This window comes from Pan paniscus, chromosome 13 (assembly GCF_029289425.2).
Source record: "Pan paniscus chromosome 13, NHGRI_mPanPan1-v2.0_pri, whole genome shotgun sequence".
Lineage (NCBI taxonomy): Eukaryota > Metazoa > Chordata > Mammalia > Primates > Hominidae > Pan > Pan paniscus.
Genome location: NC_073262.2, coordinates 64981682 through 65007814, shown reverse-complemented (window position 1 = coordinate 65007814; position 26133 = coordinate 64981682). Strand labels below are relative to the sequence as shown.

Here is a 26133-nt window from a genome sequence, read left to right as displayed (position 1 = left end):
GGTGGACAATGAGACGGAAGCATTACGTTTGGAAGAATAATCTATATTGAGGTGGTGGTCATTGACGAATGTTTATCTTACAGCAGCAAAGTGTGATAAGACTGTAGAAGGGGAACACATGGATTTGAGGTCCATCTTGGCTTCTTACTATATGCGTTACTTTGGGCCAAATTACTTAAGTTCCCTGATGCTACATTTACCTGTGAAAATGGACATCATAAAATTTCTCACAGTATTTTAGTCAACATCAAATCAGAAATAGTGTTTATGAAAAAGCTTATAAATCAGAGCTATTTGATATGATAATGGTGTTAACTTTTGTTACCATTCATCTGGTTACATTTCTGTGTAAATTTAAGTTTGAGAGATTGAGGTAAATTCCCCATGTCGCAATTGAGATATACTTCTTAAAGTCCCTAGATTATACTGATTTGAAAAAGAAATTACCTCTTTCATCCCAGAACCTAACCAGGATTAGGTATAGGGTTGGCGTTTAATAAGCATTGATTACTTGATTGATAGACTAATTGAATTTATTTCTGAAAGTGTCTGGAATAAGCGTTGAAAACACATGACGTATTGAATTGTGTTGCCAGGCATTAGCGAATGGATGAATGATGAAAATAAGATTTCCAAATTTGCTTTTTTGAAGGCTTAAAATAGCATTTAACTAAGTAATCATGACTTCTATAAAATGGTCTTGTATTTTCATTCTTTTTCTGTTTCCCCATAGACATTTTCTATTTGATCTATTATTTTAATTTAGGATTCCCACCCCATTTCCTAGCCCCTGCCCCTAATTACAGCAGGCCTTCTGAAAATGACTTTATACATAGGTTTGTGTCCAGCAAGTACCCAAAAACTTATTCATTCATTCATTCAGTTTGAATTTATTGAGTGGCATCTTTGTGCCAGATGCCATGCTAGTGGTGAAAAGATAGGAGAAAAACACAGAGACTGTTTTGTCCTTTCGTGAAGTTGTGTTGTAGTGTTAATTAGTGTTGATAAAAGAATGTCTACTGTAGGCCGGTCATGGTGGCTTACGCCTGTAATCCCAGCACTTTGGGAGGCCGAGGCGGGTGGCTCTCGAGGTCAGGAGATGGAGACCATCCTGCCTAATACGGTAAAACTCCGTCTCTACTAAAAATACAAAAAAATTAGCCGGGTGTGGTGGTGGGAGCCTGTAGTCCCAGTTACTTGGGAGGCTGAGGCAGGAGAATGGTGTGAACCTGGGAGGCGGAGCTTGCAGTGAGCCGAGATGGCGCCACTGCACTCCACCCTGGTGACAGAGCGAGACTCCATCTAATAAGAAAGAAAGAAAAGAAAGAAAGAAAGAAAGAAAAGAAAGAGAGAGAGAAAGAAAGGAAGGAAGGAAGGAAGGAAGGAAGGAAAGAAGGAAAGAAAGAAGAATGTCTACTGTATACAAGGGACTATTCTAAATACTAGAGTTTCAGCAATAAATATATGCCATTTTATCAATCATTATAATAAAGCAATCCTTAATGGTAAGGGGGTACCCCTGTATACTGCCTTGCTCCTCTTTTAGGATGCTAAGTTACAATTTGGCATTGTTACAACTTAGTTATAACTAAGTTACAACTTGGCACACCCATCAATTTAGGCAGTCATGAACTCTGGGAACGAAAGTGATCATATAAACATTTCCATAGTGTCTTAATAATCAAGCTGAACAGCTAAAGAGAGGTGCATGTTTCATCCCTGGCCAGTTCAGAACACAATGCATCTGTAGTCCTGGAGACTCCACACACCTTCCATTTACACAGAAGAACCAGAGATGCTATGACTAGTCCACCTAAAAACAGTCCAGTTCTCCCAACATGAAGTTGAGCACCCAAGTCAATCTCCCCAGGAACATTGTATTGTCTGGCAAATTAGGAAAGATAAGAATTTCATCTGCAAAAAAAAAAGTATGAATAAGAAATTAGCTATGTCAATGTGACAATAAATATTCATTGGGTTAAGACATTAACTTTTTGTGGGAAACTGGTTCTTTAAAATTCTTTATTTTTAACATACAGGTTTTGCCTCCTGATTTACTTTTATCTGAAAGTTGAACTCTGCTGGGTTAAAAAAAACACCATTATATTTAAATAGCTATCTAAGATTATTATAAAGGGAAGAAAACATTTTCATTAAACTGTACAATTGTGTTGGTAAGCCAGTGCTTTATGGAAATGTCATTGGTTTCTTCACTGATTTCTGTTGGAAAGAAAAAACATCAAAGAATTTATAATATGAAAGCATTGAGTTGTATTATCCCCAAATTAATTTTATTTCATATTTCATAAATTAGTTAACAATGTATTAATAGACTACATAGTGAAAACATCCATCCATTTTTAACTTCACAGAGAAAACTTCGAGTGGGGGAGGGGCATGGGTGAGAATTGTTTTATGACTTGTTGCAGTCTCAAATCTAAATATTCACCTCCCACGAATTTCTGTAATTGTGTTTACATATTGGGGTCAATATCTTTACAATGTTTTAGGAGAACAGATTAAATTTTTAAAATTATATAATTGCTTCAAAGGGAGCTGATGTACTTTCCAGCACCAAAACTGAGAAGATTTCTTAAAAATTCAGCATCTTGATGAGGCTGCTAAAATTGCACAGATATATGTAGTTCCACATTCAAATTGTAAAAATATGTTTAGGAAATAATGACATCATGATCCCTATATGCTTGGACTCAATAACGGCAAAGAAAGCTTGACAAATATGATTCCACAGTAAAAGTTGACTTAATAGAATAGTGGTTGAAGAAAATTTTGTGGATAGAATATGCTTAGGGATTTTTAATAACAGCATTTGTTGCCTCACTGGTTCTTTTTAAGGAAATCCTTCCTGATTGCTTCAGTCAAATATATTTAAAGCTGAATAAAGGATGGGGTAATAAAATATGAGAATGGCTGAGTTAAAAGAAGACACTGAAACCAGTCTTATTTACATCTATAGCAATTACTTGTTAAATTAGCAGATGATAATAAAGATGTTACAACACCAGGGAAGCCAAAGAATTTCCATTAGGAGACTAAGAGAGCTAGAAAAAAATGGTAAAAAATGAGCAAAAATCTGCTTAGAAAATGTTGTGGGTGACATGGACTGAATTCACTTGAAATTTACTGAGTTCAAATAGCTATTTTTAACCACTTCTTGCCAGAAAATGAACTTAAAATTGGAGAAAATTATAAGCTATAATTATAGTTCAAGAAGGCAGGATTCAGCCTCTAAATTCAACTGCCTGGGATCAAATTCTACTTCTGCCACTTATTCACTTTGTGACCTCAGAGAGGTACCTAAACATCTCTGTGCCTCGGATTTCTGATCTGTAAATGAGTTAATATTGGTACCTACTTCTGGGCTGCTGGGTTAATATATTCAAGTTCCTTAGAACAGCATGCTTAACTACTAGATGCTAAGACAGAAATATCCCTTGGGTAGAGACCATGCTGTATGTGCTTGTGCAGGTGAGGTGTTTGTAACGATAACTCTTCCCAATCATCCATAATAATTCTAACACTGAATTAGTGCCAGACATTGTTCCAAAAATGTTAACAAATTTCTGACATAAAAGGTTATGGAATATATTTATAGAACTAGAAAATACATAAATTTGTAGGAAAGAACTAAACAATCCAAATGATACATGTGGAAGATTGGCAAATGTTGAGAAGGACCTTTGATAATATCAAAGTCAATATTTCTTATCTGGGAGGTTGATAGAATCACATGAGATGTTTTACTTTTTCTTTAATATCTGAGTTCCTAACATAGACAAAATAAATCATAATCTTTTAGGGGTGTTTCCTAGACATCAGTATTTTTTAAGGCTTTACGGTTGTTTCTAACGTGCAGCTAAGATATAGAAACTCTGAAATTTCTTTCCAGCTGCCTTGTTTTCCACATATTGTAACCAAGGTCTAGGGAGATGAAGTAAATTGCCTAATGCCACAGAAAGCTAATGATGTCCTGCCTAATTTCTTTCATGTTTAAACATGGCTTGAGTTAATCTTTCCTCCAAATCCTTATTGCTGTATTAGGACCTAGGGAAATGCACTGTGACAATGATTACACAAAAGATCCACATTTAAAAGAAATTTACTAATCTAAAAGAGAAAATAAATGAAGGCTAAAGACTCTAATGAATGGATATAAAAATAATTCTGCCCCATATTTCCAAAAAAAAGATATAAAAATAAATTTCCCATAACATTAAATAAACACAAATTTGAGAAAAATTGATTATAGTAATAATCAACTATGCAAATATTACATAGGAAAGAATATAAATCTGCAATAGTAATTACTTATTTCATAATGATAATCATGAAGAAAGAAGAATGAGATAAGAAATGTTTGATTTCCCATTTACAGACTCCATAGATTGAAAAAATATAGCCAGCCCTAGATATACAGAAAGAAATTGGTGAAAATAGACATAACATGGCTGCAGACTAAAGATACTTTCTCTTCTACCCTTTATTCAGGAATGGCTGAGGTAAAATTTATTTTCTAGGTGTCAGGTTTGAATAATTCAATAGCTTTTTAAAAAAATGGTTCATATTTAAAAGGACACTTGGTCCAGAGATTTTTGTTGTTGTTGTTGTTGTTCCAGAGATTTTTTTCCCTGCCGACTTCAGAATTGCTACAGGTAACATTGCTATTTTCTTCAATGTTTCAATGTAAGCCTTTATTTATACTTATGCTTAATTGCTCAGTTTTTCTAAAGGGTATTTCCTGTTTAAGGTTATTCAGAAGATGTTTGATCTTACTTAATTCTAATTTTCTCTTACAACAGATTGCTGCTGCAGAAAACAATGGAAATGAGTCAGGTGTAAGAGAGCTACTAAAAAGGATTGTGCAGAAAGAAAACTGGTTCTCTGCATTTCTGAATGTTCTTCGTCAAACAGGAAACAATGAACTTGTCCAAGAGTTAACAGGCTCTGATTGCTCAGAAAGCAATGCAGGTATTTGTAATTTTACTGAGGAAGATTCTTCAAATTCTGCCTAGTGATTGAGAGTTCAATAAAGCAGAAAGACACAATGCTAAACACCAAGATTTTTAGAATCAAAATTTTAAGAGTGGAACATATGTGATAGATCATCTATTTTATCACCTTAACAAATGAGGAAATTGATGCCTGGGAAAAGATCAACTGATCAAAGACCATTTTTCATCCAACCAACACTCTTTCTACTACCTTATTTTAAAAACAATATGACTACCAGAAATTTTATCAAGATTATTTAACGTTAAATATACACAAATACATTGGAAGAAAGTATTTTAGTGGTTATAAAAAATCTGCTGCATATTCTTCTGAACATTTTTATACATTTTAAGCAATGTATTAAGCATTTCATAAAAGGATTGTTTTGTCAATATATCTCAACCTTACCTAATGTGAGATTTTAAACAGCATTCAATAATAGTAATAACATAACATTTTATAGCTCCTTCTCCTACATTATTTGTAAATCTCACTTAAACTGCTATCTTATTTTTATTTTCGTAGTATGCATCCTATGTTTCCAAAAATATCATACGAAAGACAAATTGAAAGTTAACTATTAATTAATTATAATCATTGCAGTTTTGTTCTGGTGACCCTAACTAATGAAAACTTTGCTGCAAAAAGTGGGGTGCTGCTGTAACAAACACCTAAACATGTGGAAGTGGCTTTGGAACTGGGTAATTGATAGAGACTATAAGAGTTTTGGGTGAATGATAGAAATATGGGTGTTCAGGGTGATTCTGGTGAGGTCACAGAAAGAAATAAGAAAAATGTCATGAAACTGGAAGAAAGGTGATCCTTGTTATAAAATGGGATAAAACTTGATCTCACAAGTGATGGATTTGGATATTTGGCTGAGAAAATTTCTTAGCAAAATGCTGAAGGAGCGGCTTGATTTCCCCTAACTGCTTATAGTAAAATGCAAAACAAGAGAAATTAATTGAAGGAGTTGTTATGCAAAAAGGAACCAAAATTTAAATATCTGGAAAATTCTCAGCCTATCCATATGGCAAAAAATGAGAAACTGTGTTATAAAGAGAACAACCAATTGATAACAGGATCATGGGTGCTACTGATGGACTTAATCAGCCATTTCAGCAGAGGGTAGGAATAGAGATATATTATACCAGCAAATACACTTCCAGTTTGAACTGAAGGAGACAGAGAAAGCAGGACTGAATGAGAAAAGGATACTGGACTTTCTGTATTCTACAGAACCAGACCATAGAGCTATTTGGCTGTGAATGTGTAGTTCTTCAGGGAAAGGAAAGAATGCCCCCAAAAGTGATTCAGAAGTCATCAGGGTTGCCACTTCCACCACAGACCCAGGGGCCAAGGCAGTTTCCTTTTTGGTTTCAAAGGGCAAAACTGTCTCTCTGGTTTTAGTGAGCCCTCAGGATGACCCTGCCTAGTGTCTCAGAAGCAGAGCTATCCTCATAGAAAGCTGTGTGGATGGAGCCCTTAGAGAGAGCAGGCTGTCTTGCAGAGCCCTAGAACCTGCCATTCCATGGACCTGGAAGGCAGAGCATCAAACCAAACAGAGCTATTCTCAAGCCTTATAAGCCTTAAGATGTGACAGAATTTACCTTAATAAGTTTTGGATTTGCTTGGGACCCATCACCCTTGCTTTCTTTCCTATATCTCCTTTTTGGAATAAGATGTCCATCCTATGCCTGTCCCACCATTGTATTATGGAAAAGAAACATGTAGCTCAACTGGTTTCACAAGTTCACAGCTGGTGATGAATTTGCCATATCATGAATCACACCTCCAGTCTCATCCACGTCTGATTTAGACAATGTTTAGGTGAGACTTTTGACTTTAGACTTAGAGTTCATGCTGCAGTGAGTTAAGGCACTTGGGCTGATGAGATGAGATGAATGTATTTTGTATGTAGTAAAGATATGAATTTTGGGAAGCCAATGGTAAAATGCTACGGATGGAATTTTGTCCTCCCAATACTCATATGTTGGAACCTAATATGACTCTATCTGGAGACAGTGATAGTAGGAGATAATTAAGATTAAATGAGCCAGGCCAAGCGTGGTGGCTCATGCCTGTAATCCCAGCACTTTGGGAGGCCAAGATGGGTGGATCACCTGAGGTCAGGAGTTTGAGACCAGCCTGGCCAACATGGCGAAACCGCATCTCTACTAAAAATACAAAAATTAGCTGGGGTGGTGGCATGCAGCTATAATCCCAGCTACTTGGAAGGCTGAGGCAGAAGAATTGCTTGAACCAGGAGGCTGAGGTTGCAGTGAGCCGAGATCATGCCACTGCACTCTGGCCTGGGTGTCAGAGCAAGACTCCGTCTCAAAAAAAAAAAAAAAGATTAAATGAATCATAAGAATGGGGCCTTAATCTGATAGAATTGTGGCCTTTTAAGAAGAGGAAGAAAGAGAAAAAGAGAAACATCTGTCTCTTTCTCTCTCTTAACCGTGTGAGGACGCAGGGAGAACGTGGCCATCTGCAAATCAAGGAGAGAGTCCTCATTAGACATTGACCCTGCTGTCACCTTGATCTTGGACTTCCAGTGCCCAGAACTGTGAGAAAAGAAGTGTCTGTTGTTTAAGCCACTCAGTTGATGGTGTTTTATTATGGCAGCACAAACAGACTACTGTAGGAGCTTAGACTCTGGGTCCTGATACATAACGGATCCTGATGCTAATCAAATCCAGGCTCCTTCGTTGAATGTGTGACCTTTGGCCAGGTTCTCGACTTCTCTGTGCCTCAGTTTACTCCTCAATAAAATGGAGATAATAATATTACTTATCACCTCAGTAAAACGGAGACAATAATATTACTTACCATCTAGGTTTATTTTGGGACTTAAATAACTTAATGTATGTAAAGTATTTATGTTGTGAGTGCAAAATAAATTAACTATTATAATAGTCCCTAACGTACTTAATATCTAACTGCAAACATTGCCAAGTTTTCTTCTTGTCCAAAGTCACAACAGTTTTCTTTAGGAAATTTTCCATACAAAGTGGGGCACATTTTCACTGTGTTCTTTAAGATGAGATAATAAAAAATGATACGTTAGAAAATTTTCCTTATGGCATCAGTCTTCTCTGACAGATTGCAGCTTCATAAAGGCAAAAACTCTTGATTTTCTTTTTAACCCACATAAGCCCTTAATAAAATACCCATTACATGTAGTTGAAGTAAGAAAAGCTGGAAGTGAGGAATGGAGGAAAGAAGAAAAGAAGGGCACAAAATATTTCATTAAATGTTTTAAAAATCCCCAGAATATAGGCTGACATTAAAGCAGATGTACGTCTCGTGCAGAACACACAGTGAGGAAACAAAATGGCAAGAGCAAAGCTAAAGAAAACTACCAAATTTGCATTTTCATTAATTCAGCCTTAAATGTAACTTTGTGTCACTGAATAAGTGACTTACTTCCTAAACGTGATGGTCAGACAGCAAATCACTTTTCTTGTGATTAGCATAATGCTTATATTGTTTTTTTAGTTACAATCTAATCATTACAAAGAACTACTCATTGTGTCCATATTAAAATTAAAAATACCTTGCCATAACAAAAGCACATTCTAACCCTTTCGAAATGTCAACATATTAAAATATATTAAAGCAATCTCTACTGGGGGCTCTCCATTTTGTTTTCAAAATAACAATAACAGCTATTTATATTGTATAAAATCTTGCATTGTAATACAATTTACATTCTATTCAGAACTTCAAAGTATTTAAATATATTCAGGCAATCTCTATTAGGAACCTCTAGTTTGTTTTCAAAATAACAATAACAGTTATGTATGCTCTACAAAAACTTGTATGGCACTATGATTTGCATTCTAATACTGTTATTCACAGAGATTGAGAATTTATCACAAGTTGATGGTCCTCAAGTGGAAGAGCAACTTCTTTCAACCACAGTTCAGCCAAATCTGGAGAAGGAGGTCTGGGGCATGGAGAATAACTCATCAGAATCATCTTTTGCAGATTCTTCTGTAGTTTCAGGTACTTGAAACACGTACATACTTTAATACAGTAATTATTACTTCCAGAAAAACCAACTGGGCAGAACCTATTAATCAGAGGGAGAAAATGTGGGCATTAAGGTTAGTATATTTATATTAAAATAGTATTTTTAGAGGAGATTAAATTAAAATAATTCTTGGCCAAAATGCTTTCTAAAACTAATCCAATATCAATGTGTTATAAATATGAACACAATTGCATCTAATTTTAATTTATAAGAAATCCATAGTAAGATAAGTATAAGAATGCCTTATATTTCATGGTTTTCAAAGTACTTATAAATAGATCAGTCAATTTAATTCACCCAAAACCCTGAAAATAAAATAGATTCATTGCTTTTTTTCTCTGGTTTAAACTGGGATGGCTCAGAGAGGTTCAACTGTGTCGTAAAAATTAAAATCAAAGCTATAAAAAGGAAGATGAACAGATGCTGAACTAAGGTTGGCTTGAATTGCATTAACTAATCGGTGAGGACTGAAGACTACCATGTCCACCTTTTTGATACTGAAACAGCCCTGGCAGAAACAAATTATTTAATTATTTTTTCCCTTTCTAATCTGCTCGTGATAGGAGAATCCACCTCTCCCCTTCTCTGCCAAAAGGACTTATTCTGTTTTCACAAGAAATAGTTGCTTAAAGCCTGTGGTATGCTGGTAAATGTAAAAAGTAACTCTCTGGGGAAAAGAAAAAGCCCTAGTTTGTAGCATTTGCTAGTCTCTGTGGTTTAAATATTCTCATTCAGGCTTATTTCAAGCTTCCAACATAAGATCACTGAACACAAAGCTGGGAAGAGCTGTGCAGTGGCACGTCTTTGTACAGCATTCCCACCGTACAGATGCAAAAGATGGAGATAGCCTCCAGATCAAAGACGATAGTTAAATGATTAGGTGATGAGTTTTAAATACTTACAACCTTTGCCTGAAAATAATTTCTTTTACGGTAAGTTTATATAATTTAATTTTTGTAATGGCTATGGTTAAAAACTCAGAAAATTCCTGAAAAGTTACCAGTTAGCTCCTGTGAGCCCGTATAAACTAACTCTAGCACACCACTGCAAAGTTTATTATTTTTATTTTTTTAATTTCATTTTATTTTATTTTATTTTATTTTTGGAGATGGAATCTCACTCAGTCACACAGGCTGGAGTGCAGTGGCATGCTCTTGGCTCACTGCATCCTCCACCTCCCGGGTTCAGGTGATTCTCCTGCCTCAGCCTCCCAAGTAGCTGGGATTACAGGCGCCCACCACCATGCCCGGCTAATTTTTGTATTTTTAGTAGAGACAGGGTTTCACCATGTTGGCCAGGTGTCTCGAACTCCTGACCTCAGGTGATCCCCCCACTCGGCCTCCCGAAGTGCTGGGATTACAGGCATGAGCCACTCCGCCTGGCCTTGTTATTTTGTACTCAGATAAGTAATATGCATGCATTGCAAGAAATCTGTAATACACAGAAACACACAAAGAAGTCACCAATATTCCCCGAATGTGGATATTACACTTAACATTTGGGTATGTGTGCTTCTGGGCTTTTTACATACCTGAATGTGTATATATAGTGTCATTTCTCTTATGTTCATTAAATATTCTTCTACAGCCTGGTTTTTAATGACTAAATAATGGTCCCACCATTTGGATGCAGTATGATTAATTGACCAATTGTTGAACATTTAAATAATGCCTCGATAGCTCACAGTTTGCTTTTTTAAAACATATTATATAATTGGAATTTCTGGGTCAAATGATTTATACTATTTTAACACATTTGATACTTAATGTCAAATCTCACTCCAGGAACTTGTACCAATTTACATGTTCTCCAACAGTATGGGATATGAGTGCTTATTTCCCTGAATTCTCTTCTACGAGAATAAATAATATTATCATGTTCAATCTTTTCAATTTGGCTGCTATTAAAAATGGTATTTAGTTATTTGAATTTACATTTTCATATTTCTGCTGAAAAAGAATTTCACAAATTCATTCTCTTTGTTTTGTTAATTATCAACACTTTTAAAATTCACTTTTCTATTAGGGTATTCATCTTCTTTTGCTGACTTATATGAACTACCTAAGTATGTAAGATATCAATTCATTGTCATAAATAGTACCAATTTTTTTCACAGTTGGCTTGCTTTTTAGCCTGATTGTGGATTTTTCTCTTTTTCTTTTTTTGGGGGGTCTGGGGGCGGGCGGGGACAGGGTCTTGCTCTGTCTCTCTGTCGCCCAGGCTGGAGTACAGTGGCACAAACACAGCTCACTGCAGCCTTGACCTCCCAGGCGCAAGTGATCCTCCCACCTCAGTCTCCCAAGTAGCTGGCATCACGGGCGTGCGCCACCATACACAGCTAATTTTTGTATTTTTTATAGAGAATGGCATTTCACCATGTTGTCCAGACTTGTCTGGAAACTCCTGGGCTCAAGGAATCCTCCTGCCTTGGCCTCCCAAAGTGCTGGGATTATAGGCTTGAGCTGCTGTTTGTTTTTTAATGTAATGCGATTCCACCTTTCTCATAAACTCTGGTGCTGCTGCTGCTGCTAATAGCAAAGCTTATACAGGATAGTTTTTTTGCTGTTGTTGTTTTTCATTTGAGCAGCTGCACCTTCCTTTAGAAATCATGATTCTATAGGAATGCCAAAATTCACTATCTGAGTGTGGAGTTTTCATGTTTTAATAAATGTCCTTTAAAAGCTACTCGACATCTCTATGAGTTACTGGCCATTTTCTGTAAATCCACACTAGAAAGAAGGGAAGATGGAGCTGCTGCTGAGAGATGACCCTGCATCTTAAATGAGGGTTTATCATCAAAGATTACCAGACTAATGCACTGCATTAGCTTGTAGTTAATCTGCTCTGAACTTCTAGTGAACAAAATTAAAGGCAAAGTTTTAAATTTTTTTAAATTTTTACTTCTTAGTATAAAACTTAAAGATGTATCTTGTGAAAAAAATCTTAATAATGATATTAGGGGACAGAAAAGGTTTTTATTTTTTTTTTCCTCTTGGGTTCCTTCCTCTCTATCTCCCTCCTTCCCTTCCCTTCCTTTCACCCTAACTTCCTTCCCTCTCTTCCTTTCACTTCTTTCATTTAACAACTATTTTCCAAACTCCTATCATGTGCCAGGCACCTTGTTGTATACTGTGAACTCAGGAACATAACAGAAATGGCTTCATGGCCATGGAGCCTAATATGACTCTATCTGGAGATTGTGATGGTAAGAGATAATTAAGAGTAAATGAGTCAGGCCAGGCGTGGTGGCTCACACCTGTAATCCCAGGACTTTGGGAGGACGAGGCAGGTGGATCACCTGAGGCCAGGAGTTCAAGACCAGCCTGACCACCATGGTGAAGCCCCGTCTGTACCAAAAAATACAAAAACTTAGCCAAGCATGGGGGTGGGTGCCTGTAATCCCAGCTACTTGGAAGGCTGAGGCAGGGGAATCACTTGAACCCAGGAGGCAGAGGTTGCAGTGAGCCAAGACTGCACCATTGCACTCCAGCCTGAGCAATAAGAACAAAAAAACTCTGTCTCAAAAAAAAAGAAATGGCTTCAGCCCCCATGGAGCTTTCCACTGAGGGAGGTGTCGGCCCAGCAGTAGTAACTGTATAGCTACACTTTTAGTAAGTGCCATGAAAAAGCAGTACAGAGTATTAAAATATATAATAGTCTGAGAGCATGTAAGAGTATACAGTAAACTGCACAGTAATCTGAGGATCCATCCAATTCACAAACATCTTAATGGTCTTCTAGTCCATACGTTCTTTATGATATCTGGATTTCTCATGTGGATTTGAAAGCAGGTTAGTTTAATCCATTCTGGCCCTTTCCAGAGCACTAGCAAAGAGTCACTTATTTATGAAAATGTAGTGTGTTTGCTTCAGACCTTTGCTTTAGACTGCTGCTGTCATTCCAGGTATCTGTTTGTTTCCTTGTTATCTTAAGGACTAAGAATTACTGATATTAATAACTTATAAAGTACCATTAGTCCAGAGAAATTATTGAGTTCTTTTGATTGAAGTTTTTGTTGCAGAATTTACTATGGAAGGATTTTGCCTGCATAGGTATTTTCTGACAGAAGTAACAATCAAGGTAAATGTGAAAGTACTCCATAGCTTCTAATATGCATTTGTGTACTTTTGTTTTGTGTATCTTCTTGATATTGATAATGTTTAGTCTTTATTTTGAATTCCATTATATTAGGTTAAAGTTTCAAATAGTTGCCAAGATAGCATTGAAAAAAACTTGTCACAAAGTCTGTAAATATGATTTTTTATGTGTATAAAGAAAAGACTCAAATTATTTGTAATTTTAAATTAAGATATTTATAATTATTATTTCTGAACCAGTTTATCAAATATTTTCTCAGTGCATAGTAGTCTTAGTGCATGCAAATATTAATTATTTATAGCTTTAATGCAAAGATGTGTGTGTGTGTGTGTGTGTGTGTGTGTTTTAGCACCTTTTACCCCTTAACACATCTGATGGATAAGACACACTACCATCAGTAACAGTGGCCCACCTTGAAACTAATTTTAAACACATATCTCTTTGGCACTAGAGGTGACATATCAGAGTTCTCTAGTGGATTGTTCTAGAGAGTGATTTCATCATGTCTCCAAACTTGGGGGTTGATATGTGTCCTTTTTCCTCCTCCCACCTCTGTTTACAAATCAATTGCTTCTCATTAAAAAAGTGGTTAGTAATTGATATATCAATTTTTTTTAATTTGCCCTTTTCCAAATTACCAAAACAATTTCTAAACAAAATTTGAACAGTTCTCAGACTATTAATGGCAATTTAATGCTGGATGCTATAGTTCTGCTTTCTGAAGTCACTGGTCATCTTATAACAAGAAGATAACTGCAAAACTTTGGTGTTTCTCTAGATCAGATTTCCCTAGGAAACATCAGAGAGACACTAAGCCTGCTTTCATTTTCTATTAAAAGGATTTTAATTATAGCAAATAATTGACTGGGTTATTTTACTTCTATAAGCGAACAGTTAAATTAGTTGTGCAATCAGTCTTTGCTACTGTCGCTTTGTCAAAACAAGTGAATAGTTACTTCACATTAACCTTTTTTCATTATACTATTTTAGGAATTAATGCATTACAATAAAATCAAAGAAAATTAAGTGACATTTAAAACTAAGTCAACTTTATTGCATTTGGTATAAACTTTTATGCAGAATGGAGCAGAAAATCCCCCCAAACTTCTTTAATCATTGTGTTACAGCTGCCCTATTGTGAAAACTGGAAAATGCAAATGCCTCAGATTGGCCAGCAGAGGGCGCCTTTACACTTATAAAGCCAATGGAATTTCACTGTTTCAGCGTGAAAGATTATAATGTAACTGTAGAGTGTGCCATGTGTGAATACACAGTGCGCATGACTGTGATTGCATGTGTATATTTTGATTTATATATTCGTTCACGTGAAGATTTTAAAATTCCACCCCAGCTAATGAGCTTACCAACCTGCTTGTTTTCAGACTTTAATACCTTCTTTCTCATATTTCCCCATATGTTCCACTCCTTAGGTTTATCCGGTGACATTATGCTTTGGAATATATTGTGGATATATTTTGCATAGATCATGTTCTGTAGGAGGGGTTTAAAAATTGACCTTTATAAAACAGCCTTCTTCTCCCTGGCCCAATCTGTTATAGCACTTTTTTTGTTGTTGTTTTGTTTTGCCTTTTTATAGACTAAAGTCCAATCTTAGATTTGGTCTATACTAATTTCTGTAAAAGTGCCACAAAATTTATCCTTGCACTTGAGGACCAGAATAATGTTCTGTAGCACTAACCTCTAGAAATCTAGAGATTTTTAGAATCTCTAGAAATAAAACCATAGCATTTGAAACCTAAGTGGAAAAAAATAATTGATACAGTAGTTTACAATAAGACTGTTTCAGAATCATTCATGCTATATCAGGACTGGTTTGAAGTAAGAGCACTCCTTTACTTTTTAATTTTTCTAAACTTAGTTATCATTAATTATTGAGAACTAGCAGTACTACTGAGGCAATCCAAAAGACACATATTAATTTGAGCTGAGAGAAAGAGAGAGATGCTGATGCTGATACTGATATTGGTACTTGTTAAAGGATTATGTAAGTTTGTATTTTATTTGAAACCTAGCATGAGGTATCTGGGTCAGTTATATGGCTTACAGTTGCATAATAGTCCTAGGAGGATTACCATTCATACCTCAGGAATGGGGACATAAATATTATGACAGAAAGACAGAAAGAAATCTCCCCAGTGTGCAGTTAATACATGTTGGATTTATTTTCATGATATCTGTTTATGACTACAAACATAAAGCTGTTTTTTTAGCAGAGTTTTAACAAAAGCAGTGATTTTAATTTTGACTATCAGATCTTCCCTTCACAATTTTAGGATGTGAATGAGGTCAGAAGCCAGAGAAATAGGAAGAAGGAGGTGAGTTGGTCAGATAATACAGTATCATTGAGAGAACCAAGCACTGAGGAATTGCGTTCACTCTCAAAAAGTTTATATTCTAATGAAGGAAAACAAGTGACATGCCTCCACAAAGAAACTGTAATCTAGCCATGGTAAAAGAGATGCGAGATCTATATTACAGGATGAAGAGAGAAGATCTGTAAAAGAAGGAAGACTGACGAGAGAAAGCTTACCAGATGAGGAATATCAGATATTTCATCTGAGCCTTGAGAGCACTATGCTGGATTTGTAAATAGAGGTGGCAGGCAACATTTCAGGTTTCAGAAGCATCATGAGCAAAAGCACAAGCACAAGAAAGCTCAAAATGTGTTCAGAGGAACAGTTTGATGAGAGAGGAGCATTTGTGGAGGAGGGCGGTAGGATTTAAGACTTCTAAGATCAGTGAAAGTTAACGAGTTTCTCTAACAGTAATTTTTACAATGCTTTTTCTCACACACACACACACTTTTAAAAGTACACCATTTATCATTTGGATAATTATACAATGCCAGCACAATGCATGTGTGTACAAGCATCATCTCAGATGATGATTGTAGGAAAGTCCTTAGGTAGAGGAATATATCTAGCAGAGCGCTGGAACTGGATCTTACTGGCTTGTAAGACCCCAGTGTGCACATCTCTTTCCAGCTCCACACAGGACATCATGCTGGAAATTGGCCACGGTGCGAATATTTACACCATGGAAATTGACAAACCTTTTAAAAATCCTGTCTCCCCCCACCAAAGGGCCAGTTGTTGAACATTTACCTGGGCACCCTTAGTGTATTCGTATCTCCCTCCATCCTTTCATGTCTGCTTAAGTTTGCTTAACTCCTACAGCCTTTCCTGAAAGGTGCTTACCAGCCAAAGAGGTTTCTAATTCACATTCTACCTTGCCGTCTCCAAACCTTGTTATTGCCAAGATTTACTTCCCATGTGGTTACCTGGCTTCTCACTCTTAACTGACTCTACTCTAGGACATTTTGCCTCCATTACTGACTGGCAGTGAATGAATGGGTCATTCTGGTGTGTGTTGTTATCCTTGCAACCTGTGCTTTAATAACTACCTTTCTTTATTAGAACCTAAGTGCAAAGGCTAAAGGGCATAGATGATACAATCTAAGCCAACCTCATTACACACAATTCAAATTTAATTCTGTTAGAAACATTTCAGCAGTAGAAATTCTATAAACAGGAGCAGAGGAGCTCCATGGATAGCCATGTGGGCCTGTGGCTCTAGGAGAGTGATTTTTCTCTTTGGGGAACTCATTTCCTAGAAGCTTGGATCCAGGAGAGAATATGCAAGGTGGGTGGAGGTGGCTTCTCTCCATTCTGTGGGAACACATGTTCCCTGGCACGGAGAGGAAAATCTGACAGACCAAAATGTGAGTGTGTGTGTGTGTGCGCGCGCGCGTGCGTGTGTGTGTAGATCCATATACATAGAGCTGAAAATAAAAGTGATCTATTTCCTCTCAAAAAAGATTAAGTTATTTCAAAAGGAAAGGAAATATATATTATTAGCAGTATGAGTGTAAGCCCACTTGAGAAGCCCATGCAGTCTTTGTGTGTGTGCCCAAACGTGCACACGTTTCAAGCTTTCGGGGTAGCTTGGACCTTCCAGGCGTGAGGATTATGAAACTGGAGGGAAGGTGGGGGTAGCTGCAAAGGTGAAGCTAAAATGCATCACAAGGTCAGAACTAGAATAAACATGAAATTACCATGAAAAGTGAAATTGGACTAAAGACCTTGTCACCACTGACTCGCAGGAGAACAGGAGCAGTTGGTGCTGTTCTTTCTCAATATGCACAGAGGCCCTTTCCCCTCGCGTTTCCTGCTGTAATGCAAAACCACTTTTCGGGAAAAATAGTGTGTGGCAGACTGAAGCCAGGGGAAAGAAACGAAAGATATTCTGTGGGGTGATAAATGCCTCTAGGCCAAAAATAGAAGAGGTACTACCTGGTAGGAATAGAAGCAAGAATCAATTTGAATTTTACCTAATAGAGCTTAGCTCTTTGAATAAAGAATGCCTACTTGTCCACTACTTGCTATGTTAGCTTTTTCCAGCAGAGGGCAGACTTTACATTGAAATAGATCTAAAAAGGCCTTCAACCTCTTGCTTTATTTATTTTTTTGGTTTGAATTTTTTTAAAGTTCAATATTTTTGGTTTCTAAATGATTTAAAAATATTTTAAAGTATTTAAGGTCTAGAGTATGTTAAATAAGAAATTTCTTGGATTTCAGTTAATATTTCTGCCTTATTAGCAAAATACTCAAGATGTGATTGCAAAATAAGGCTTTTTTTTTCCATGGCTTTTGGGCTGGTCTTAGGCACTTGCTGTCATTGTAGGCAAGGCTGTTCTTTTTTGTGTTGTTTACAAAATTATGAAAGAAAATCCTATCTCTTAACTGGATGGTTATAATTTTCATTCATTCCAATAGCTTTTGATATGAATAACTGCTTTTCTTTAACAGTTCAATTACTACCATCTTCTAATCTGTTTCATAGTTAGCTTTGATATTTTCCCTAGAGGAAATGACACCTATATAAAACTTAACTAAACTTATTATACAATATAACTTCAATATTCAAAGCCCTTTTAATGAGAATTTAAAATTTGTTTCTCTTCGAGTTTCATTTTCTTGGTCTAACCGAATCATTCTCACAATAAGTGAGAAAATAGAGACTACTATCTCTCTCTATATATTTTTTAAAACAGGAGGTTAATTCGCTTGTAAGTCGTGGCTACGTTCGATCTGGAGACTTATCTGTTAGACTCCAAAGCACAAATTTTTTTCATAGCAAGGCCTGCCTCCAATTGACTCCATGCGATCTACTTATAAAATCATAAACGCAGGACTTTATTCATTAGGACTTAAATCCAGACTGACAGAGTTTGAAAAATACAAAGAACAAAACAAGATAAACCTAAATAAATCAATTTCAGAAATTCTTGGCATTTAAACTCAATAGGTCGGTTTAATTTTGGCTTCACGCAAACACTTTCTTGATCTCGCTTTTTTGGGAGTGTGTGTGTGTTTGTGTGTAATACGGTTTTTAAAGTGAATGCAGGAGGAAAATCTCTGGGGAAGGCATTCTCCCTATTATAAGAAATACAATATATTTTCTTTTATTATTAAATTTTACTTATATTTCTATGAAAGCAAAAACGTATATCAAAATGCATAAGAATTTGCTGCCTAGGAAACAAAATTATTTTTATGTGGAGAAACTGAAGATTTATATACCCTTAAAATGACAAAGAAATCGAGCTCCATATATTCACTTTCATTTTCATAATAATCTCTACAGGATTACTGCAATTAATTTTATGTAATGAGAACAGAGGTGTTCTTTTTATTTGAATGCAGAAAAAAGTTTAAAAAGAGGTGTGGACGCTTAAATGTAAAGTTAGTGAAAATCTATCAATGAAACCAGAAATGTTAGCAAAGCAAAATCATCTCTCTAAGTTCTTTTCTTGGGAAGATAAGCTCTGTTTCAAGATGGATAGAAATGTGACAATACAATGAAAATGTCTCTTGCTGTTGAAAAACACCACCACCACAGCTCTTAATTCAGTTAACACTGTGTTTACAAAACTTCACCCAAATCATCAGCCATGCTTAGTGTTAGGGGAAAAAGCACTGGAACACTGGACTTGGATTCAGAAATGAGGATTCTGCCCCACTGTAGCTGTGTGATCTGGATATATCAGTTAACCTCTCAGCGCCTTGGTTTCTCACCTATGAAACAGGAGATAATATGTATCTACCACACAGAATGTTGAGAGATTAAAATGAAATTTACATTACATCTGTGAAAACTCTGAGTTCAGTGTCTTCCTGACACATTGGTGATTGGTTTGTTAGATCAAAATAATCCCGATAATAGACTTTATTAATAATACCCTATTTTGGGTAGCAACTTTTAAAACAATTCATCAATTATTCGTGCACATTGCATAAATAGTTCCCTCCCAAAACTTACGGATGTTAGAACAAAGCTTGGGAGAAATCTTGACTCTACATGTAGATGAAGTAGGTTTAAGATTAAAGTTTAACTGCTAGTGATTAGAAAATGAAGCGGAAATCAACTATAATTTTCATTTTTATTATACTTGGAAAATTTAATGATACAGTCTTAGATTTTAGATATTTGTTAGTATTTTTTCAGTAATTTTGGTATTCTCTTCAGTTCTCAATATTACATTTAAAACAGCAAATGAAAAGCATGTCAAAATTCACTTTTTTACCTCAAAAATCTTAGCCTATATTTCTAGATCTAGAATTACTCTTGCGATGACATTTTCCCCATCTCATTTTACACCTTGCCTTTTCCTTACAAATCATATTCTCTTTTCATCAGTACATCTGCCCAAAACGCTCTTCTACTTGACAGTTCTATCCCACACTCGCCTCTGAGCTTCTAACAAGACATACCTCTGGGAATTGCGAGGTGCCATATTTTAAATCTCTCAGTGAGATATACAGGTTTTCCCGTGTGATCATAAGGGATTCCTCAAATCTGAGTTTTAGAACTAATCTGTGACAACTGATAAGCACAGTATTTTCACATTAGTATATTTATGTTGTGCTAATATACTTAAACAGTATGTATGTCCATTGAGAATTTTTCTACAAATTTCTTATCAGCTTACTTTTAATTTTTAAGAAAGATATCTTACATATTTGATTGGCATTGGCTGTAATTCTGTTATAGCTCTTAAACTAAATAGGCTCATCCAAAGTGGATGGGAGATGTAAATGTCACAGATTCTCAGTGGAATACTAGTCAGCAATAAAAAGGAACAAATTAGTAATATACACAACAACGTAGATGAATCACAATTACTATAAACTAAGTTTTAAAAGACAGACATAAAGGCTACATATTGCATGAATCCATTCATATGACATCCTGGAAAAGGAAAAACTATTGGAACAGAAACCAGATCAGTGGTTGCCACTGGTTGTCTGATGTGGAACAGAAACCAGATTAGATAACCAGAGGGGTTTACTACAAAGAGGCTTGAGGAGACTTTTGGGGTGCTGGAAATACCTTAACTGTGATGGTAGTTGCGTAACTGTATACATATGTCAACCTCTTCAAAGTTGCAAAACTGTATACATTTGTCAAACTTCTCAAACTATAAACATAAAAAGAGTAATCTTTTTAGTAAGTAAATTATATCTTAACATAGCTGACTTGAAAAAATTAACTACTTAAGGAAAAAGGAAATATTTGCAGTTTTGAGTTGTATATCATCTCTTTTCAGAGAAGTTTTATTAAAACATACTATGTGTCTATTTTTTCATCCATTTTTATTTCCAGCCGTAAATATGACACTCAGACTAGTTTTAAATAGCTAAGAGCTACCTCATTGGTGTGTTAAGAGGCTTTAGGATGAAATATTGTCTAAGTATAAATATTATAAAATATTTTTAATTATAAGAAGAACATTATCTAATGGAACTCCTATCCTAAGAATATATCATTTCTTGATTTTTATTTCATTTTCTAATTGCCAGCAATTAAAGTCCTGTGCCAAGAGCTTGTTGTACCTAATATTACTTAAAGATTATCAAGGGCTGTGAAGTAAGTGGGATTAGCCTCACTTTAAAACAAGGGGAACTTGTTAGGTTCAGAGCAAAGTGAATAGCAAATTTTGCAAGTCCTTCTGATTCCAAAGCCAATATTAGTAACCACCATTGCTTTATTTTTACCAGTTTAACGATAGTTCTGGTGCTTGAGGATGAGGTTGTGTAAGTGTTTGGAAATAAACTGTAAGAAAAGAATTCTTCTCTGAGGGAAAGAAGGTTTTCAAAAAGAATTGATCCTGAGTTCTGAAAACAGAATGTCAGGATTCATAAATGAAGGATGTGCACTGCTATTCATCCATATTAACCATAACTCTTTGATAGAGGCTTAATCTAATTATAGTAAAGAAAAACAGTTATTTCCAACCTCACATGAGCTTCTAGTACAACTGTGATGCCAGGCTTTAGTGATATTCTTTTTGAACAAATTCTCTTTGAGATTTTACATTTATGTTTCTCACCAAACTATCGTTTTCATAACTGATCAGTAGATCCAGGTACTTTATTAATTTTTGTACTTTATTAATTCCCTATCATTTTAAATGAAAAGACCTCAAAGGTTTCTATGTATTACTTTTTGTTTAAAAGACATATCAAACCTAAATATTGTTTTCTTGGGCAACATTTACATGTAGAAGGGCAATAAAAGTTATAAACCCTTAGGAATTTGCTTTAGCTCTCATACTGGATGTGTAGTACTTTAAGTAGGTAATATGTATTTGAATCACTACCCAGCAGCTGCTCATCCATAGTGGATTTTTCTTAATGTAGCCTGCCAGAAGCGCTTACCTTTTATTCATAATTGTCTGGGTGTGCCTTCCCCACTTGAATTGAACTGTATGTACTGTGTGCTGTAGAGGTGTGCAGTTAAAATACGTTTATTCTCAGAAATATTTTAAAAATATTTTAAAATGTTTTCCTTTGCAGAATCAGACACAAGTTTGGCAGAAGGAAGTGTCAGCTGCTTAGATGAAAGTCTTGGACATAACAGCAACATGGGCAGTGATTCAGGCACCATGGGAAGTGATTCAGGTACTGCCTAACTGTTGTGTAAACCTTAAAAAGTGTGAAATAAGACGCCATATAGTGGAAGCATGGGGGCTGTTCATACCCTCCCTAATGTATTTATGCAATTAAAGCAATTCTTTTCTACAGTGAAATAGTTTTGGAACTTTGCCATTCACTTTCTTTAAAAGTGTAACTTACAAAAGTCTTAGAACCAAACTCTCTAATTTTGATCCAGTACATATCTTTCTGGTCTGGCATATGCCACATTCCATAGAGTCATGTCATCTATTTTATTTATGGGATCTGTTTCAATTAATTTGACTGCATTTAAATAGACTGTATTCAATTTGGTACATTTATTTACTTCCAAATTCTACTTTTTAAATTAAAATACTTTTTAAATAAAAAATTGATACTATCAATAAGAGAAGTATGACTAACTAGAAATTACATATGTAAGTAAAAGAAGTCAAGTTTGTATAAGTATCTTTTGAATAGGAGTAGAGTTGGCAAAATATTTCGGTCACTAAATGAAAATTTTACCAGGTTTTTCCCAAATTACTTTCAATATCAGTTGTATATTCCACCAGCAATAAATGAGAGTGCCTCTTCCTAATTCCCCACACCTTAATTAGTACTTCCTGTTATCAGTTTTCCTAATTTGTTAGTCTGATAGATTTCAAATTGTTTCTTTCTTTTCTTTGAGTGTATATTTCCATGATGACTACTAAGCTAAAATGTTAACATTATTAAATGTAGGTGATGGGTTAGTGGGTTTCTATTACATACCTTTCTATATTTGCCTACCTGTTTGAAGTATTTCACAATTAAAATGAACAAATCACAAACAAAAAGAAAATGCTTTGCAAGGGGCCAGCTAAGAAGCATTGGAAAATGATAAATTAAGAAACAAATTACTTTATTCTTCATTTGTGATTGAGTTGTTTCCCCTGAGAATATATTATATAATTCAGATTATCCTGCATTGTCAGAAGAATTATAAAAACTGATATCCACAAGAGGCCTAAGGTGGCAAAATAGTTTATAGAAAGATTGTCATCAATCCTAAATGCTTTCCAAATTAGATTGTAGCACCTCTTTTTTCATATATCCTTTTATCACAATGACACTCCTGAATCCCTTAGAACAAATTAGTTTGAGGAAACCCAATTCACCAAATGTCATTCACAACTTTAATCTTCATTTAAAAGGGTGAATTCATTTTCTGTTCAATTCAGTCAGTGTTTATTGAGTTCTTGCCATGTGCTTATTTCTGTGGATTATATTTGTTTTTTCTATCCTTGTCATAAAGTTGTTCAATTTAATAATTAACATTTCTATTACATGCTATGCTAGAACTCAAAATAGATACTCTAGCTAATATTTAACATCATTATAGGTTGTTTTAAGTTTTTGGAGATCATGCTAATTTTCATTTGTCTAAGTAAGGGCTTTTCAATAATATCCATTCATTCAATAAATATTTAATGTGTACCTTCTATGTGCAGGGCATCTTGCCTATTTAGAGCTCTTAACAAATGTATTTGCTGATTTTTAGTCCTCAATGTGGCATGAAACACATGATAAATCTGAACGCAATCTACTTTTGAAAAGCAAATACATTTTCAAAGGCAAATACATATTTGAAGACAAACACATCAGAACGAACACCACTTGAAGTTCTAGATGGATCAGTACTTAGGAGCAAAGAATTACTTTGCCTAGTGGGTAGTCAATTTCCGAAATGGTAAAATTATGAAATTCCTTGCCCACAAGTGCCTGGTATAAGCTAAAATAGAAACCAATTCAAAAGGAGGTTTAGATAAATTGGTGAACTGTTAAACACATATTGAGGCACTGAAAAGTATTATAGAATCTGCAATTGTGTTTTAATCTTTTAAGTTGACATCAAAAGGGACTTCATTCTATATGTCCTTCCTCCTCCTCCAGAGGTCATATATGGGCCATAAGGTGTGACCCAAAACAATCATATTATATTCCTTTGTGGAAGTGTTATGCCATAGTAAACATGATTACCGGTACTTTTAAAGTATAAATATTCTAATTATATTATGAGAGGCTTTTTTTTCTGTTTCCCATTTTCAGAAAGATATATTGCCTCTCAAAAAGTGGCAATGTTTTTGGCAATACACATTGGCCTGATATGTAGAAAGTGTTTCCTTACTATTTCAAGATAATGCCTATTAATATTTGTCCAGCTGGAATGGTGTATTTTTCTGTGGTTACATACCATAGGTAAAGGAATACTTTGTAGATTTCAAACACATGCAGTGACAGACCTTTTCTCTCCAAGAATAACTCAGCTGTCAAAATCAATGTGAGAATGAAATTTGCCACATGGTGTAGTTCCAATAGAATATTATTATTTAAGCCTTATTTGATTTTCTTTTTTGACCATTTATATGGTATAATATAATTTTAAGGTCTTTAATCAATACTTGTTGTAGAGGGAGGGCACAGTGTTATTCAAAGCTTGTGCATATTTTAACTGCTATTTTCATTTAATTGATTATGCTTTTCAGAGAAAGCCAAAAACAAACAAACAACAAACAATCAAAAACCCAAACATTTCTTTTATAAAGGAAATTGGCTCCTGGCTCATTGATGCCAGCCCAGTTCTCTCCTTCTGCTGACACAGAAGAGAAAACTCTCTTTTCATTGCTTCTGTGGATAAATTCTTCCATCCCTGTGTCAGAGGATGTGATAAGGCAAGAATCAGGCTGAATATTTAGCACTCACCCAGCTTTTATTCTTTGGATGCTAGTCTCACATTGAATCCAACTCTAATTTTTTCCTGTATCCACACTGTGCTTCTTTTTAAACTTAGGGCCACCTATCAGATCTCCTAGTCTTAAATCAAAAATATGGAAGATTATTGAGCTATCTGTCTAACCAGGTATTTTTGTGTGCATAACAGCGGTATAGTGTCCTAGATTCTAAAGTCCTTCAGGACAACAACTATATTATTGAGAGTGCCTGGCATATAATAGGTGTCCAGTCAATATTGACTGAAGAATAAATTTGTGGTACATGCCTACTTAAGTAGCAGTAAAACCTCATGACTTCAGTTCTGAAGTTAAATTGTAAACACAATAGTCCTTTTAACATTCTCACTCTTCTTAAATGTATCAGCTTAATAAATTATTAGAATGCATGAGTAATATTAATATTTTACTCATTTGATTTGGTTCTGGATTCTCGGGAAAGAGACTTAGGAAATTGCTATATCTTTCTCTTTTTAATATTTCTTATTCAAGGATATAGTAGTAAGCATGAAAAATGGGGGAAATTATTATTAAAATGTACTCTTTTAATAGTTTATTCTGCAACTATTATGAAGGAAGGAGCATTTTATTAGTATTCTTAAAATCTATGCAAAAATGTACCTCAGATGAAATTAAACAGAGGATTTATTCCTATATTTTAACAAACTTCCTAGATCAAACAAAAATTTAGCAGTAGTAAATTTCTGAGTCTTTGTTTAGACACTTTATAATGCATCTTCCTTTGCAAATATACTGGCTCTTTTGGAAAAGTTAGATGACAAACTATCCTAATAGAGGTGAAATATCAGGGTTTTGATAGTCTATGAAAGCTACAGAGGGGTAACATTGTTCTTAAATAAATCAGAGCCTTACATAAATATAATACAAGATGAACTATTGTAAATATTGTAGAGTTCAAAACAAGCATGGAAACTTATAAAGGTATATTTTAAATGCTGGTGATTTTAAATGAGTTTTTCATAAAAATCATATTGAATGAATCAGCAGATGATCCAACGATAGCTTAAATGTATTGCATCTGTTTTTACTCATCCATACAAAAGGCAAATTTCCTGCCAGGTTAGTAGATGATCCTAAGTGGTATTTGGTGTGAATTTTCCTACCTGTTCAGATAGTACTATCACAACAAGTTAAAACTCACTCAAATAGAATTATCCAGGGGCTGAAATGGAGCCATCAGCAAGTTTTTTGAAGTTAATGGGATTATGTTAGTTTA

At 35.1% G+C, this 26133-nt stretch overlaps 1 protein-coding gene across 1 annotated transcript in view; it reads left to right on the top strand.

Moving 5' to 3' along the window:
* Positions 1-26133, top strand: part of IFIH1 (interferon induced with helicase C domain 1) — a 51750-nt gene that overhangs the window by 3153 nt on the left and 22464 nt on the right. Inside the window, exons 2-4 of the mRNA XM_003820935.6 lie at positions 4821-4989; positions 8878-9024; positions 22030-22134. Coding sequence (XP_003820983.3) covers positions 4821-4989; positions 8878-9024; positions 22030-22134 — 421 coding nt within the window. The remainder of the gene's footprint in view (positions 1-4820; positions 4990-8877; positions 9025-22029; positions 22135-26133) is intronic.